General features: G+C 41.4%; 1 protein-coding gene across 1 annotated transcript in view; it reads right to left on the bottom strand.

Moving 5' to 3' along the window:
* LOC311228621 (mitogen-activated protein kinase-binding protein 1-like) overlaps positions 1 to 18381 on the bottom strand; it is a 62065-nt gene that overhangs the window by 36368 nt on the left and 7316 nt on the right. The window contains 5 exon segments of the mRNA XM_084314546.1: positions 2105 to 2287; positions 2622 to 2759; positions 5280 to 5441; positions 5443 to 5451; positions 16905 to 16962. Coding sequence (XP_084170672.1) covers positions 2105 to 2287; positions 2622 to 2759; positions 5280 to 5441; positions 5443 to 5451; positions 16905 to 16962 — 550 coding nt within the window.

Raw genomic sequence — 18381 nt, 5'->3', positions numbered from 1 at the left:
CAGGTCGTCTCTGTACATTACCACCTATCGCCATTTCCTGGAGTAGGACACCGTCTTCGCTCTCTAGACTTCCACGGGAGGATCCCAATGTTCCCACTCCAGATGTCGTGCCAGCTACTTCCCTACTCCCTCTTCATGGACCTCGTTCCCGGGGTGAGACCGCTTCATCGCTCTCTATTGTTCCACGGGAGGATGCCCGTGTTCTCACCCCATTCCCCTTGGACCCCCTGTTTGCTGCGTTGCCCGTCGGCAGCGTTCTGGTCGGGAGGATGCCAGTGTTCTAGGAGATTCCTGTTTACTAGGGATGTCCGATATTATCGGCCTACCGATATTATCGGTTGATATTGGCATTAAAATGTGATATCGGAAAATATCGGTATCGGTTTTCAAAAAATATATATATATATATTTTTTTTTTACATTTCTATAACCTATAAGCAAGTAAGAACAAATTCTGATTTTATTTATTGTCAAAAGTATGCATAATGTATTAATGTTGTGTTAATTCCACAACAAGAGATATGTAATGTTAATTACCTGAAATTATTCCGTTTTTTTGGGGGGGAAACCCTGCATATATCGGTATCGGTTGATATCGGTATCGGAAATTAAGAGTTGGACAATATCGGTATATCGGTATCGGTAAAAAAGCCAATATCGAGCATCCCTACTGTTTACCTTTTTGGTCGCCCTTTAACACTTTAACTGCCACACACGAGATATCTCGGGTTTCCAATAGTTATGTTGAAAGCCACTCACGAGATTTCTCAGATTTTTTTTTTTTAGCGATCTGAAATCATATTGGATCACGCGAGCCTACCCGAGCACCGCCGGCGATCATATGTGGAAAAAAGCGCCCCCTATCGTCTCCCAGATGACATAAGGGATTTTGGAATGGACTCAATGAAAATGGATGGGGGAAAAAATCCGGTACTCCACATTTTCCAGTCCACTGATCCAGCCGGGGTTACCACAGTTCATTCTGGAGCCTCTCAGCCCCGCGGAATCATGTACTGCACTGTATACACGTTGGATCCATACACTTAGCGATTTTTTCGAATGGTGATCAGGAATTGGAATATACCAGTTGGATACCATCTGATGTCAGGTAAGGAATCTATGTTATCAGTGTTAGGATAATCAGACTAATTTTGATGAAGATATAGGCCATTTTGTGAAATGGGCTCTTTCGGTTTCACTGGAAAAGTCCAAGAGGAAATGAACACGCCGATTATCCGTGCGCGGCGCGAATGTGCTTGAGTGCACGTATAATATTGATCATCTAGCGTTTATTTGAAAACGATTCATAAATAGGCCGACGAATATCGACGTTCTGGAATATTCCAGTAAAAGACGATTATCACAGAATGGTCTAGAATGAACTGTTTTTTATTTCAAAACGGGTGCTTTTCAAAATGCTCTGAAACGGAAATGAAGCGATAAAAAACCAATCTGCCTTGACAGCACTGACTGGAAAATAGTCTTTGATAAGCGACGGGCAGATTAGACACATAGCCATAATTTAAAACATAGATTAGGCGATATTAACGTTAACATTGAAGTGGATGGTGGCATCAAGGGGGTAAAAAGGAAAACCCGGCGTGGCACAGTGCTGCTATTTTTGTGTTCCTGGACTTTAGTGTTTTTTTACCCTTAATGGGTCAGTGTTGCACTTTTCTGTTGTATAAATAAATCATGCCCTTGTTTTTGGCTAACTTTGAATACCTGTCTGTGTCGTGCAATTGGGGTCGCATACAATCCCCAACAAGTAGTAGTAGTAGTAGTAGTAGTAGTAGTAGTAGTAGTAGTAGTAGTAGTAGTAGTAGTAGTAGTAGTAGTAGTAGTAGTAGTAGTAGTAGTAGTAGTAGTAGTAGTAGTAGTAGTAGTAGTAATAATAGTAGTAGTAGCAGCAGCAGCAGTAGTAGTAGTAGTAGTAGTAGTAGTAGTAGTAGTAGTAGTAGTAGTAGTAGTAGTAGTAGTAGTAGTAGTAGTAGTAGTAGTAGTAGTAGTAGTAGTAGTAGTAGTAGTCGTAGTAATACTAGTAGTAGTAGCAGCTTCCTGTCATTGTCAGTTTACATTTAGTCATTTACATTCAGTTACTCACCCGTAGGTCCACCCACTTATCCAGAATCCTCTTGCTGTTGAACTCACACAGCAGACCAGAGGACGTGATGCAGAAGATGGAGTCAGACTTGTGGCCCCGCCCACAGGCCACATCGCAGAAGAAGTTGTTTCTCAGTTCTCCCAACAGTGCTGAGCGCCCAAGCAGGGGGACAGGAGTGCTGGCCTAAACACACCAGAGGCCAATATTAGCTGTCAATACTCCAATATTTTCAATATACAGTGGTGAATTAGCTCTCAAAGAAATCCCAACATCAGCATACTTGTGCTGATATAACATTAACTGTGAGTCATTGCCAAATTACCTAAACTCAAATAACTGAAATATATGTGGTCTCCCACCCTGGGACCCAGGCTTATTACAAGGTATTACTACTCTTGTTAAGTGGGACCTCCACCAGCCAAAGAGTCAGTGGTCCACACATAACACAAGTTCAATAAAAGGTATAGGGGGTCCTTGACGTGAAAAGGTTTGAGAACCTCTGTTCTCCCAGACGCACCTTGATGGGCTTGGAGTGGTCCAGGTACCAGAACTTGACGTGTCTGTTCCCAGACGTCACAAAGTAGGAGTTGTCCTCCGAGAACGATACCGCAGTCACTTTGCTGGACACCTTGTTAGTCGCTACTATCACGTCTTTCTGCAACACAACAAACAGTACGGATGTGCGCTTAATACAATATTAAAACAACACCATAAACCAGATATATTTATGGATTTTAGGATTAACAGACCATCAGGTTAGTAACCCATTTACTTTAGCGTCATAAGGCGAGAGGATAATAGTCAACATCAGGAAGCAATATCATTGGATGGGGATGTGGTGGGGTTTGATGTGTGGGGTGTTTGGGGGACTGGCTGTTCCGGAGGGTTCACATGCTTTCGAGCAACAGTGCAACACTGTACTTATTTTATGCCTATTCTTATGTCTGCACTTTCTACATTGCCCACATTTTATTGTCTTTTATACCTATTCTTATGTCTGCACTTTATGCATTGCTTTTATTCTGTCAACTGTATGCAAATATTATGCCTATGTTCATTTTATGCTATTTTCTGTGAAGCACTTTGAGCTGCAAATGAAAGGTGCTATATAAATAAAATTATTATTATTATTATTATTATTATTATTATTATTATTATTATTATTATTATTATTATTAATAAACTACGCCTGTTTTTCAGAATACGTGTTATTACATGTTATTCCTATGCTCTGAGAAAGTCCAAGAAATAATTAGTTAAGAAACTCTGGAGTAAGTTTGGATCTGCTCCATAAACAATTAATCAGGGACAGATTATAAAGATGACACATAATGTTCTGATTATACATGAAAAAAAAAAACTGAGAACACAACAATAGAATGAAGCTTGTTTGTGTATAAAAAAGGAAAATAAAACAGATATTCTGTTGGTCCACAACATTTTTCTCCCATTTAAAGGGGACATGCATTGCTATTCCTAGCACTATTTGGGCAACTTTACACAATTCCTGTGAGTCTATTGAAGACATCTGTAAGTTTTTTTTCAAAAAAAATGCATTGTTTTATATCAAGTACTCAAAACCATCATTTTTTAGCCTCAAGATTTCAGGCTGTTATGGCCTGGCTCCGCCCATAAGCACTTTGAGTGACAGTCAGTCCACACAGTCTGCGACTGGTAGACAGAGAGAAATAGAGAGAGAGAGAGAGAGAGAGAGAGGAGAGAGAGAGAGAGAGAGAGAGAGAGAGAGAGAGAGAGAGAGAGAGAGAGAGGGGGGGGTGGGAGAGAGAGAGGGAGAGTTAGAGAGTTAGAGAGAGAGAGAGAGAGAGAGAGGAGAGAGAGAGAGAGAGAGAGAGAGAGAGAGAGAGAGAGAGAGAGAGAGAGGGGGGGGTGGGAGAGAGAGGGGAGAGAGTTAGAGAGAGAGAAAAAAAAAGACAGGCCGTTATTGATAAGGCCCCCTCTCTCCCTCCCTCCCTCCCTCCCTCTTCCTTTCTTTATTTTCACTCTCTCCCTCTCCCGTTCTGGAGGGAGAGAGAGAGAGATAGAGAGGGAGAGAGAGAGGGAGGGAGAGACACCACTGTGCAAACACTCCGCGCGCAGGCCCAAGTGCTCCCGAATGGGGGGGGGGGGGGGGAGGGGGGGACCTGCGCGCGGAGTGTTTGCACAGTGGTGTCTCTCCCCTCCCTCTCTCTCTCCCTCTCTATCTCTCTCTCCCTCCAGAGTGCATGCAGAGGTGGGTTTCACTCTGCCGCAGTATGAGGAAGTGGTTTCCACTCGCTGTGTAGTCAGTCTAGGTAGATTGTGGGCGTGGCATTAGCTACAACCACAGAGCCAATCACATCACTGTCCGCTACCCAGAGCCTGAAGTGACATCACTCAGGCCTTCAAATCAGGCCTAATTTACTGGAGCAGGAAATGGTCTGAGCTGAATCAGAGCAATCCGCCAATATGGTATTTAGACACTAAAACACATTGATACTAACTCCTATTACTATAATACAATGCTAGAGACTGAAAAATGACATTTATAATGCATGTCACAGTCTACGGAGCAGCTCCAAGCTCTATACTTGATGACATCACAAGTGTGTCTTCATTCTCTCTGATTTCCTGGCTTTAGGATTAAGTAGCTCATGTTCACAAATATTGATTGAACTTTCCTAGGCCATGGAAATAACATACTGGAATTCTTAATTTTGGGTGTTGTTCCCCAAGCTATAGGGGAGGTGTAGTGGGTTACGTCATTGGTGTTTCCCGTGCGGTCCACCCCTCCTTGACATGGTTATGTATTTCCAATTGACCCATGGCCATTTCTAAATTGTCTCGTTTAAAACAAATAAAGCATGAACATTGTCATGGTGTACCTTTCTGTGTGTATTCACCCACAATCCATAGCTCAACACGAAAAAATTCACAATTAATCGTAAAAGTAGCTAAATATAAATCAACCAAAAATGCTTAAACAATAATGTTAGTGATAGAAGGGAACTCATTTTGTGCAAAAATGGAAAGCTTGCCAATGTCCATGAGGCAGAATGACTACAATAGCCGATAATTATCCTTTCCCAATGATAAATCCCTATACGGGTGGACCGTGCGGGAAACTAAAGTGACGTCAGACTAACACCTCCCTATAACTGCCCCCCCCCCCCCCCCCCCTCCCCCAGGGGGGCCGTACCTTCCAGGCCCAGACATAGATCAGCATGTCGTGCTGGTTGCCCACGCTGACTATATACTTGCTGTTGGGGGAGAAGGCGACGCAGGACACTCCATATTTATGTTCCTGCAGCTCGGCCACCTGCTTTCTCTCTGCCACATCCCACACTCTGACAGCTGGCAGGGTGACCACACTGGAAGATAGATGAAGAGAGAGAGAGAGAATTGGGTAAGAGAGTTGACTACTAGATTCAAGATTCAAGAGATTTATTTGTCACATACATACACAAGACATGTAGTGAAATGAAGGTGGCCATGCCCGCCTTGATTGTGCAAAAATACAATAATAAAATAGAATAATACAATAGAATAGATCATAAAATAGACATGATAGGACTAATGGTGAATGGAAATGGAGAATGGTGTGATTGTGAACTAAATATTTGAATAAGATCCTTGTAACAAACAGTATATATATTAGAATAGTACACAGAAAGCCTGGATTATATATGGGCAACGAAGAATGCACTCAGGAGAAGGCCTAACAATCTCCCCACTTTGCCACTACTTTCACATGCAACATTTTACTGGGTAGATAACAGAAACAAATGTTGCCGATATTGCAAGTCTCAAGAGACCCAGGCTATGAATCCATATGGTGGCGCCAGGGGAAAGGTCATTGAGTCACCAGAATCAACAGGTCTTTCCCTGTAGGGGTCATGAATATTCACATTGTGAATGTATGACTAACGGGTCAGGAGATACGCTCATTTGAAAATGGGAAGGTTAGGTTTGATCTAACTAGAGGAGATCTCACACACACACACACACACACACACACACACACACACACACACACACACACACACACACACACACACACACACACACACACACACACACACACACACACACACACACACACACACACACACACACACACACACACACACACACACACACACACACACACACACACACACACACACACACACACACACACACACACACACACACACACACACACACACACACACACACACACACACTAATTTGTACATAAAAAAGTGTCATATGATATTAAGAATATAGCGGTGTGATGACGTCGACACGTTGGAAGACCCTAACAAGCTCTCGTCACCGCATTAACATTTGTACTTAATATCGGCGGTCAGTTTTATTAGGATACTATTTTGCAGGCTCCTGAAAAGTATCAGGATAAGTTACTTTGAGCAATTTTTTAACAAACATATTAAACAATTTAGTTATTTGAGTCATTCCACCAATCCGGTCCGATTTGAGTCCCTCTGATGTTTTTAAGTGTCTTTTATCTAATCAGTTACCAAAATGTGCTTTGAAATGCTATTTATTTCAGTTGCAATGTCCTCTTTAATAAAGTGTAAAAACATTGCATGAATGTAATTTTTTTTTTATTATGCATTATGTTGTTATTTCAGTTGACACCATGTATTTTGACATGTCAAATTTATTTGGGATATGACCAAGAAAATTTGTAAAAAGTCCATACTTTTTTCCATGAACATACACATCCATCTGTGCTGTTAATGCTGGCAATGATTTATTTCAAAATAAATGAATAATTATTCATTAAAATAACATTATTCAGTCTGTCCCTCAGTAACCCTCAACCCTGTTACACTGAGCATTCCCCCCCCCCCCCCCCACAAAAATAATGGTTCAATCCATAGAAGCATGTGAAACAGGAAGTGACAACTTTGAAGTATTTTGGAGAACACAACACCAGAAACAGGCAAGTAGCTACCTCATTGTACTATGTTTTCAGTCATTTATCATGTAATATTATGGTAGTCAAGCATAATTACTCAACACCGTTACTTGAAAAAATATAGCAAACTATTACTTGTGAATATGATCTTTAGATGCTTTCTTAATATCATGCATGCCATGTGCTCTCCCCCCCCCCCCCCCCCCCCCTAACGACCCCCCCCCCCCCCCCCCCCACTCCTAACCAACCCCCCCCCCCCCCCCCCCCCACCCAACCACCTCCAATGTACAGTCCCCCCCCACCCCCACCTACCCAATCCAATGTACAGTTTCCACGCCTAATGTATATACTCTTTTCTTTCTGGACTCTTTTTGTATCACAAACAGTACTGTAATTGCAAATCTGGTATGTCATAAATGTATAGATGGAGCAGTACTGTCTATCTGTATGTCATGTATGTCATATATGTTATGATGAATTGAAAATGGGGGACCCTGATGTAAACAAGACGAAAGTCTTTCTCTGGTCTGCATCCCCTTAACAATTGTATGTATTGAGCTGTACTGTACTGTACCCATTCTGCAATCTGTTAATAAAGTTTTCATTCATTCATTCATTCATTCATTCACCACATGTGGAGTAGCAACCATTTTGTGCAAAATATCACAACCCTGTTACACTCAACCCTGTTACGTTTGAATGTAACATTTGAATGTAACAGGGTTGTGAGATTGTAACAGGGTTGTGATTTTAACACTGATTTTGAAGTTATACAATAATAGTTCAATTAATTATTGAGATTTTTCAACATGCTTATGCCACATACATATTAATTGTAATGTGCATGTTGCTGTGTGTGTGTGCTCACACTTTACCCTAGACTCAACCCTGTTACAGCTACATGTTTATTAATTATTTCTTTAAGTTTATGAAAAACAAATTCAACTTTTGAATAATTTTGTCTGAAACGTTTAGAGCAAACATAAGAATATCGATTTTAGTTCAAAATCTGAGGTCAAATCACATTTCTGATGAAAAAGCTTGCGGCCGCTGTCAAAAAAAGGCAAATTTCAGGGTTCAGAATAGCAAAAGTGTAGGATTTTACGTAATTTTTAGACGAGCAATTATAGAAATGGTGTGAAGGACATCTAATTATTATAGAAATGTTGACTTTAGCACAAATACATGTTTTAATCTTATTCAGAGAGCTTCCAGAGTGTCCGTAACGGGGTTGAAGAATAATGGTGTCCATATCATACCATAATGACCAAAAATAATAGAGATTTCATGCCTGAGATGGGAAAATATATTTTTCTGGAAGTTAAATATGTCATTCATCTTGAGGGGTGTTCAGAAAAGTAATACCTCTTGGTAAAAAAAAATCCCAAAGTCCAAATCGGACTGGATTGGTGGAATGACTCATTTATACTTTTACTGAATATTCAGAGGAAAACACTATTATACCTACTTTTGTGTTTATATTTTGACTCGTGTTTGACTATTTGCATTAATAAATGCTGCTGCAATCACCAATAAAACATTGTTCAGGAATTCATATCGTCATGAATATTGTTATCGCAAATAACTGAAATACTGTGATATTATCTTACGGCTATATTGCCCACCCCTAACACACACACACACACACACACACACACGCACACACACACACACACACACAGACAGACACACACACACACACATACGCACACACACACAGGGGTGAAAACATAACCCTCCGCCAAGGTGAGGTAATAAGGGCTATAGGACCACATCACAGTTAATCAGCTGTCACTCCAATGACTGGTGTCGCTCTTTTATGACATGACTTACATGCTCTGACCCTGCTGCTCATCATATTACATGACTCACTACATGCTCTGACCCTGCTGCTCATCATATTACAGCACCTGGTCAGTGACCTACTCATACTATTCACCTTCAGATTGAAAAGAAAATACACAACAGACTATTTATTTAACTACTAGTGCACCAATACTGCCTCACTGCCGGGGTACACTCCGTCCTGCCAGTGGGACGGTCTTCCTCGCCTCTAGCATTTTCTAAACGAAGCGAAGGTAGTGATACCATATGAAACTAGACAACCTAAGGTGTCCATTGGTACCACATCATGCTAGCTTTTCTGGAATGGCGATATATAATGCTCCAAAAGTTAAGGCTACATTTTGGTGAAGGAAAAACTGCCATGGACATTTTCAAAGAGGCCCATTGACCTCTCACCTCGAGATATCTGAATGAAAATGGGTTCTATGTGTACCCAAGAGTTTCCCCTTTACAGACATGCTCATTTTATGCTAATCCCATAATGTTTTTAGCATGCAGTACAAATGTGGTATTTTGTGAGACTTTTGTGGATCCAATGAACCCAATTGTATTCATGTGTGATGATGTTAGTCTCCATAGTAGCCATTTCATTGCAGTGAGAATATTTTTTTGGCTGGTTTTTTATACCAAATAAAAGCATTACCTTTTTCTACTGTGTTCCTCAGGGTCTTGGTGTCTTGATGTGGTATTTTGGAGGTATTTTTTACCATGTTTATCAATTAATCAAAAATGCTTAAATTTTGCACTAAATCCTTGTAACAAATGGTATCAACCCAAATGGCTGCAATGCAAACTATAAACGTTTACAATTTGAGTGGGTGCCTAACCAAAAGGTTTATTGCAGGTTTATGAATAGAAAAACGTGAAACACAGTGCTAAGCTGCATCTCAAATTGATCCTCAGGTTCCCAGCTTCCATATCATTAGCCTCATAGCATAATTGCCTAAGTCATATTTTGGCCAAATTGTGATATCTGCCTAACTTTTCTCTCCTAACACTGCTGCATCACCCTGCCTTATTGCCTATGTCCTCAGCCTATCAGAATGCTTGTTACAGTCCAAAGTCACTATCTGTCTTAGTCATCTCTTTGACTTAGGCATTTTTGACGCAGAAAATTACCAAGAAATTCCTTCGTAACTCGATTTATGAACTTCTTTGGTATTCTTGAACATCTTCGTATTGTAAATTCGTTCGTAGGATTTACGAACTCGAAAAGGCAGTCGTAGGTCGGACAGACCGGTGTGCGCCCGTGTTTTTAACGGCTTCATTTGGGAGAAGTCCTTGGCGATTGTGTCACTTCGATTCTACAGACATCTGCATAATTAAATCATTATAATACAAATAAATACGAATATGTCTCTATGTATTAGTGTGCACCTGAGTTTTTAACGGCTTCATTTGGGAGAAATCCTTGGGGATTGTGTCACTTCGATTCTACAGACATCCTCGGAATTAAATAATTATAATGATAATAAATACGATAATATTTGTAACGTTTGGTGGTAATTAACCTGTCTTTATTACATGGCGTTTTAACATTCGCCAAAATGCTTGATTGTGATTGGTCAATAACGCTCGGTTGCCCCTGACAGCGGTCAGTTATTTCTCGATAACGGACTGCTGCTATGGGCAACGCGCAATAATGACCGCTAATACGGGTAACACAGCGCTATTGACCAATCACAATCAAGCATTTTGGTTGCAGACAGTCACGAAAGCTACGCTCAGCATATGCACAGCTGCACTCATCAGGTAATCAGACCACACACCTGCCGGCTGCCGGCGATGACAGAGGAGCCACAGAACAACTGCGTCTGCATTTGATCTCGTCTTGTCGATGGTGTTCTAAACTCCGTGTCGATCAATTATTTTGCGACAATGACCTCGTAGCTATACATTATCCCTTACATATCTGTCCTGATTGCATTCATTGGTACCTGGTGTGTCTAGTTAGGTTGGCTTCATATGCTCTTCCTGGTTACTATTCAGGCTGTCAGTTAATCACTGAACCTACCCGTGAGTACACCGTTGTGAGTAATGCTAAGTTATCTCTCCTGCCATGGAGAATAAGTTCGTTTGCCATGTATATTGATTGCCGTGTCATTGCCTTATCAAGTGTATATCTGTGAGGATTGGTTCGTTCCCCGCCACACGCTTTTGGAGCAAGTATCAATTCCAGCACGCACCTGTCATAGTTTGTGATTAGCGCCCCAGAGGCTTCTTATACTGGGACCTTCCTTCAATCGATGTCGGGTCGTTTTGAATACTTCTGCTTCTGCCTGTGTCTCCCCGTTGCTGTGCCTCGTCTACTTTCCCTCCAGGACATCTGTGGATTGCCGCTGGTGAAAACCTTGTTCCCCCGTTTGGAGCTGCGCCTCGTTTACCCGCTTTACGCGTTTGCGCTTTGGTGAGTTGGAACCAAAACCCCTTTTTGGATTATTCTGTTTTGTGTGTTTCACGAACACTGAAGAGTATAATTTTTTGCTTGCACTAGACTCAGCTAAATTGTGTGTTAAAGGAGACACTGAAGAGTATCATTTTGCTTGCACTGGACTCAGCTGAATTGTGTGTTTAGAAGAGACACTGAAGAGTATCGTTTTTGTTTGCACTGAACTCAGCTAAATTGTGTGTTGTGGAGAACACTGAAGATTATCGTTTTTTGTTTGTTCTGGACTCAGCTAAGGGAGGAGGGAACCGCACTGCCTCTGTGTTATGTTGCACTGTTATTGATCTCTCTCTCTCTCTCTCCGTTTCCACCTCGAGTTGAAGCTGGGAGTATCTGCAGAGCCGCTACGGCGTCAACACCGATTCCCCACCTCTAACACCAAGAGGATCTGCAGAGCCGCAGATAACTCTGCCGAAGGCAGTCTCCCTTTTTGTTTCGAAATTGTTACTTGACTCCTTTTTGACTCTGTAAATAAATACGCCCTAGTATTTGGCTAACTCTGAACTACCTGTCTGTGCCGTGCGTTTGAGGTCGGTTTCAAACCCTAACAATATCTTTATTGTGTGCTTATGTAAGCGCCGTTGCCCGACGTGTTTTTTTTATTTTTATTTTTTGTAGATTTTTACTACCGGGCAGTCCGGTAGAGAGAGAGAGAGAGAGAGAGAGAGAGAGGAAGAACGGGAGACAGAGCGGGGGGAAGACATTCTGCAAAGGATGCTGGGTCCGGGAATCGAACCCTGGCCGGCCACTTCGCGACGCACCCCGTTACATCGTTCGCCACTTGAGTGCCCACGTGTTTTTCTTTCATTGCGTGTTTTGGAGACATAGCTTTCTCCCCTTTGCTTTCCCCATTTATTGTGTATTAGAGTTTGTTGTTATGTGCTCTGACGTGTTTTGGAGACAGTGCATCTCCCCTTTTGTTTATACGCCTTTGTCTGCGTGTTTCCTTTTTGCCGACTCTAAATAAAAGAGTATCCTTTAGTTTGAAAATCAACACCTGCCTCGTCTTATCCGTTCTACACTGCACCTGGGTCCTACACACCTACCACCCCGTAACAAATATTTGTATCATTAACAATTATGTTTCATAGTCATGACTCAATGAACCATGTCTGAAAATAAATAAATAAATAAAAACTAAACCCAATCGCCGCAGTTATAGCTAATGGAATAGACTGTATTAATATGCCATATACCGTCTTGTTCTCTATGATATAATTTATTGTTGGTTTTATTTATTTCTATTGGTTAGAAATAAATAAATGCGTGGAGAAGCGGCTTGGTGAGGCAGGCTTAGCGCACACGCACACATGTACTGTATACTGTAAGAGTTCTTATTTATTTATTTTCTCAGAAATGAAGCCTTTAATCACCTGTGCATTGTATGTTACTATTGCACTTTACTGTTACATTTGCACTCTGGTTGGGTGTTGTATTGTACTTGTTGTGCTGTATAATGATGACAATAAATTTAAATCTAATCTAATCACATTTTTATCAGTCGCAAATTGCTTTCACGCTACCGGTTGAATATTTCCCCCATAAGGGTCAGCACGGAGCAGACGCAACGGATAGCCTCTCCTTATAAGGAGCTGGCAGGGCGTTTCTGTATGCAAATTAAGGTGTACGAGAACGTGCTTCCAGTTTAAGAATGAGTGACGTTCTTCATTCATGGGAGCCCAGCTGCGCGTTCAGGAATCCAGATCAGTTTTCGTAATTGTGGTAGTACAAACTTTTTACAAAGATAGTTACAAAGATACTTACAAACATGTTCGAGAATGAGGTCCAATATTTGTCTAATTTCTAGTCAAAAGAAATCCATTTACACTTAAAATAACCTAATAACCTAACCTAAATCACCTAAAAAATTACTTGTTTTTAGACCTTTTTCACTTGTTTCAAGCTCATTTTCAAGTTAATATTTGCTTTTTATTTTAAGTGTAAAGAGATTTCTTTTGACTAGAAATTAGACATTTTTACTAGAAATAAGATTTTGGTAAGATTTTGAGTTTTTGCAGTGAACCTGTTCATTTAACATGGTTTACTGTGTTAACACTCAGCAATCTTCTGCTTCAGGGTCAGGAAATTAACTTCATACCAATTTAGAGAAAGACTTAGAGAAGGATTTAGATGACAGTAGACCTGAGAAAGAAGACCGGCGGTCAGGAAGTGACATAGCCACTGGGCAAGAAGAAAGAAGAAGAAGAAACGTAACAGCTTTATAACAAACACACCCTGAACATAACAGCTGGATCTAACACACGCAAAACAACCTGGTTAAGGTTAGACTAGTAAAACAACTTGGTTAAGGTTAGACAAGTAAAACAACCTGGTTAAGGTTAGACAAGTAAAACAACTTGGTTAAGGTTAGACAAGTAAAACAACCTGGTTATGTTTAGGAAAGTAAAACAACTTTGGTTATATTATGTAAGATAAGAAATGCCTAAGTCATGGCATATTCTGCCTAAGTCAATTGTATTTGTTATGCAATCTCTGTTGTGTCTTTTTTTTGTTGCAACATTATCAATAAAACAAATCGTTTTTTCTTGTTTTCCGAAAACGTTCAAATATGACTTATTTGCTATGAGGCTAACAATATGTGGCTTATATGTGTCTTCTACTTGTCTCCCCATAAGAAAGAGGGGTCTATGTGGGTCTGATCTGTTGGGATGACTTTGAGCAGCTAATACTATTGACTTTCAGGGCACAAGGCCAACAGCTGTGTTATTTGGGTACATTTTCTTTTAATCCGATGGCTTGCCCTGGTAAGGCCAGGGTTATTCTGATGGCTTGCCCTGGTAAGGTCAGGGTTAATATATATGGGAAAAGATGGCATAATGGAGGTGGGACATGGATGAGATACAGGGATGTGACATAATGCATGTTAAAGTGGACCTTCCTCCATGTCAGCTTGTGTGATGAGTGTGTGCTATACACTGTCGGGACTGTCACATAAAATATGAGGCGGAGAGAGAGAGAGAGAGAGAGAGAGAGAGAGAGAGAGAGAGAGAGAGAGAGAGAGATTCATGTGCGTTATCAGTTATCAGATCCTCCATCATGGAGTGGATTAGTTCCTGCTCTGTGTGTGGGGGTGGGTGTGGGGGTGGGTGTCTGGGTGTGTGGGTGTATGTGTGTGTGTGTGCGTGCGTGCGTGCATGTGGAGCGTTTGCTATCAGATCATCCAATCAGGGATATCCTGAAGTCTCTCTGATCACCGCTAAGTGATTCATCACTGCTTCTCAGCTAGATGGAAAACTCTTGTCACCACGGCCTTTGACCGACACAATCATGTCACATTAAGCTTTGATGGTATCAGCTTTGATCAATGAGCACAGTGAATACGCACTGAAGATGGATTAGATTATTGTATTGCCATTTTCCTTGAGTAGAGATAGATCTTCTTTCATCCATCAATCTATCTACCTACCATATCTATCTATCTACCTACCGTAACTATCTACCTACCGTAACTATCAATCTATCTAGTATCTACCTGCCATATATATCTATCTATCTATCTATCTATCTATCTATCTATCTATCTATCTATCTATCTATCTATCTATCTATCTATCTATCTATCTATCTATCTATCTATCTATCTATCTATCTATCTATCTATCTATCTATCTATCTATCTATCTATCTATCTATCTATCTATCTATCTATCTATCTATCTATCTAATCATTTTTGAGGTATTTTTAATGTAAGCAATTACTGTATCAGTCTTCTAGAGGTTTACATCTAGTAGGAGGTGGAAGTAGGGAAAAATCATAATCATGATTATTATGGTCAATATTGAGATCACGATTATTTAACACGATTACTCATTGACTTTGGAAACAACTTGACTTTTTAACAGTGGATTTTCTTGAATTTAAATAATTCAACGGAAAAACATGACCTGGCTCAAAGGCTTGACATGGCTTAAAAACATGACCTGGCTAAAGGTGGATTATAATCATTGGATTCATAATCACATTTCCCTCCTGGTTACCATCATATGTGTGATGAGGGGGGTGGCATTTGGTGTGTGGTACTTTGACCCCTACTGTCATGGTAACCTCAGTACGCTCATCCACTTACACGGAGAGGCCTTTAATCGGCTCTGATTGGCTGCAAGGGATTAGGTTGCCTCACTGAAGCAATCACAGGAGCATGGCCTGTTTAAACTAACGGGCTGGTGAGCATGCTCAATCGTATGCTAATAACAACAAGGACACACAATGTGTCATAATGCAAAGTATCTTACAGAGAGTACCATGCCTGTGATTCGCCACTAGGGGCTAAATGGCTAACCATGCGTGAGTGAGTGAGTGAGTGAGTGAGTGAGTGAGTGGATGAGCGAGTGGATGTGTGGGTGAGTGACATTGCAGGTTTATGAGGTGTGTTTACCTTTAACTGAGAAAACACAGCACCCAGGGCTGACATATCCAATAATGAGCTGATGAACTATCATGAGATATTGTCCTTTATGCCATTGGAATAATTGCTATCAAACATGTACATGCTAATCAGAGCAGGGCACCAAACATCGTGGTAGCCAACCAGGCCCGGACTGGCCATCGGGAGCACCGGGAGTTTTCCCGGTGGCCTGGCCTGCACAGATTTAAAAAGAAAAATATTATAAAAAAAAAAAAAAAAATTATTAAATTTTTTTATTTTTTTTTTGCCAGGCCATTGTTTCTAGTTGTGGCGGCGGCGCGGCGCGATAGTTAGATAACCTAGGTGGGTGGGGAACAACCAGGATTTCACTGTCTGCGACAGAGTTGGAGAACTATCTGACTCTCTCCCTCACGCGGATCACACACACAATGGAGCCGTGCTGCCGCTTGTGATTGGTAGAGGCGGGACCAGGCGATACAACTGATTGACAGCGGAGGCGGCGAATGGAATGGCAGACGGCACTCGGATGCAGAATAACAGCCAGGCAATGAGCCAGGTAGTGAGGGACTCGGGAGAGATACAGTAGAGCGAAAGTCAATTAACGTTGATGTCAAGATGGACAGTGGAAGAAAGAGAAAGGGTGGAGGAGAGAGGGATAAAACAAAGAAAAAGAAAGGCCCTTACAGGAGAGAGTGGTTAACTGTATTATAATAGTAAATAGAAAAATATGTTCTGCTCTTGCTTTTTTCTTTTTGAAGGTGGAGAGAGTAGCATTGCTAGTGCCACAACAGTTTTATTTGAGGTCCATAACAGTACATTGTACTAAGCAATTGTTGGCTCATTAATTTGTGATTCACATGCACTAAAATTCACCAGAATGCAGGAAATTAAGTCTTTGTAACAAAAAATTTCCTGGTGGGGGACCCCCAGACCCCCCACTTAAAAAGTGGCCTGATTGGGGCTATATTTCGCGCTATATCTCCCGGTATGAATTATTTCCCCAGTCCGGCCCTGTAGCCAACTGAATATTCAACTGCACCATAAACTCTAGGACTCTTTTTGCATGCAAGCCCAACACGTTGTTGGGTCCAAAATGAGATTCTGAGCAATGGACTATGACTTTTCTTCCAGGTGCATTTGTGGCATGCAGATGTGAAACATATGTGAAAATAGAGAAACAGCAGTTGCATGATGGGGGGAGACTGGACTGTGAGAACTCACCTCTCCGGTGACCAGGTATTTACCATCTGGGGAGAAGGACAGAGCTACGATAGTTTTCCTGTAAAGGAGACACAGAGAAAAAATAATTGAGAGCGGCTTGTAAGTGGGGAGTTATGGGTAGTCCTACTGACAAGTTTAGCATTCTTATGAGATGATTTGAAAAACCTTGTCTCTCCAATAAGTCAACTTAAAAAACGATTGTTGTTTTTTTAACTGATACCCATGCATATTTTTTTGGAATTATCCAATGGCTTTTTGAACTGGGAGCCTTGGGGGAAAAGTACATGGGATTTACAAAATAACTACCATGGTATTTCATTATTTCATTTCCAAAATCATGGAAGTACCATAGGTATCATGCTTTGTATTGGATTTTATCATGGTATTACTTACCTACATACAAAAGTGGTACCATGGTGACACGTGACTTTAACCATGGCAGTAGCTACCATTAGGAACATGCCAGCATTATGGGGAATGTGCTTACCGGACCAGCTAGCCTAGCTGTTGACCAAAAACACCTCCCCCAGAGTTTTAAGATAGGCTAGTGGTAAAGTGTAATTACGTGTAAATGTATCCGCTTCCATTCATTTGTGCTAAGCTAGGCTAGCTTGCAGCCAGTTAGCATTCTACTGAACTGAATTTACCATGATGTTGGCCAGTTTATTTAATCCTATGCTCCATACATTTCTCTGGGTAATGGGTTGTTTTTAATCTTTCATTATGCATACATCCATACTGTTTGTGATTTAGCAGAAAGACGGTAAGCGCATTTCCAAAAATGTTGGTGTGTTCCAACCTGTGGAGTCATATGATAGTTATAAGACCCACCTGGTTCCAGACCAATGGAACGTTTCTTAAAGGGGACATGTACTATAAATGTCATTTTTCTGTCTCTAGCATTGTATTATAGTAATAGGAGTTAGTATCAATGTGTTTTAGTGTCTAAATACCATATTGGCGGATTGCTCTGATTCAGCTCAGATAATTTCCTGCTCCAGTAAATTAGTCCATCCTGATTTGAAGGCCTGAATAACGTTACTCAGGCTCTGGGTAGAAGACAGTGATGTGATTGGCTCTGTGGTTGTAGCTAATGCCCGCCCACAATCTACCTAGACTAGACAGCGAGTGAAAACCACTTCCTCATACTGCGAGGCAGAGTGAAACCCGACACCTCTGCATACTCTGGAGGGAGAGAGAGAGATAGAGAGGGAGAGAGAGAGGGAGGGAGAGACAGAGAGAGAGAGAGGGAGACAGAGAGAGAGAGAGGGAGGGAGCACTGCACTTGGGGGGGGGGGGCTGCCGCGCCACACGGGAGAGGGGAGGAAGGGAGGCCCCTCCCCCCCACAAGCTGCCGCAGGGAGAGAAAAAACGAAAGGAAGAGACGGCCTGTCTTTTTTTTCTCTCTCTCTCTCTCTCTCTCACCCCCCCCCCCCCCCCTCTCTCTCTCTCTCTCTATCTCTCTCTGTCTACCAGT

Source organism: Notolepis coatsorum, assembly GCF_963971535.1.
Source record: "Notolepis coatsorum genome assembly, chromosome: 5".
Lineage (NCBI taxonomy): Eukaryota > Metazoa > Chordata > Actinopteri > Aulopiformes > Paralepididae > Notolepis > Notolepis coatsorum.
This window is presented reverse-complemented; position numbering and strand designations above follow the sequence as displayed.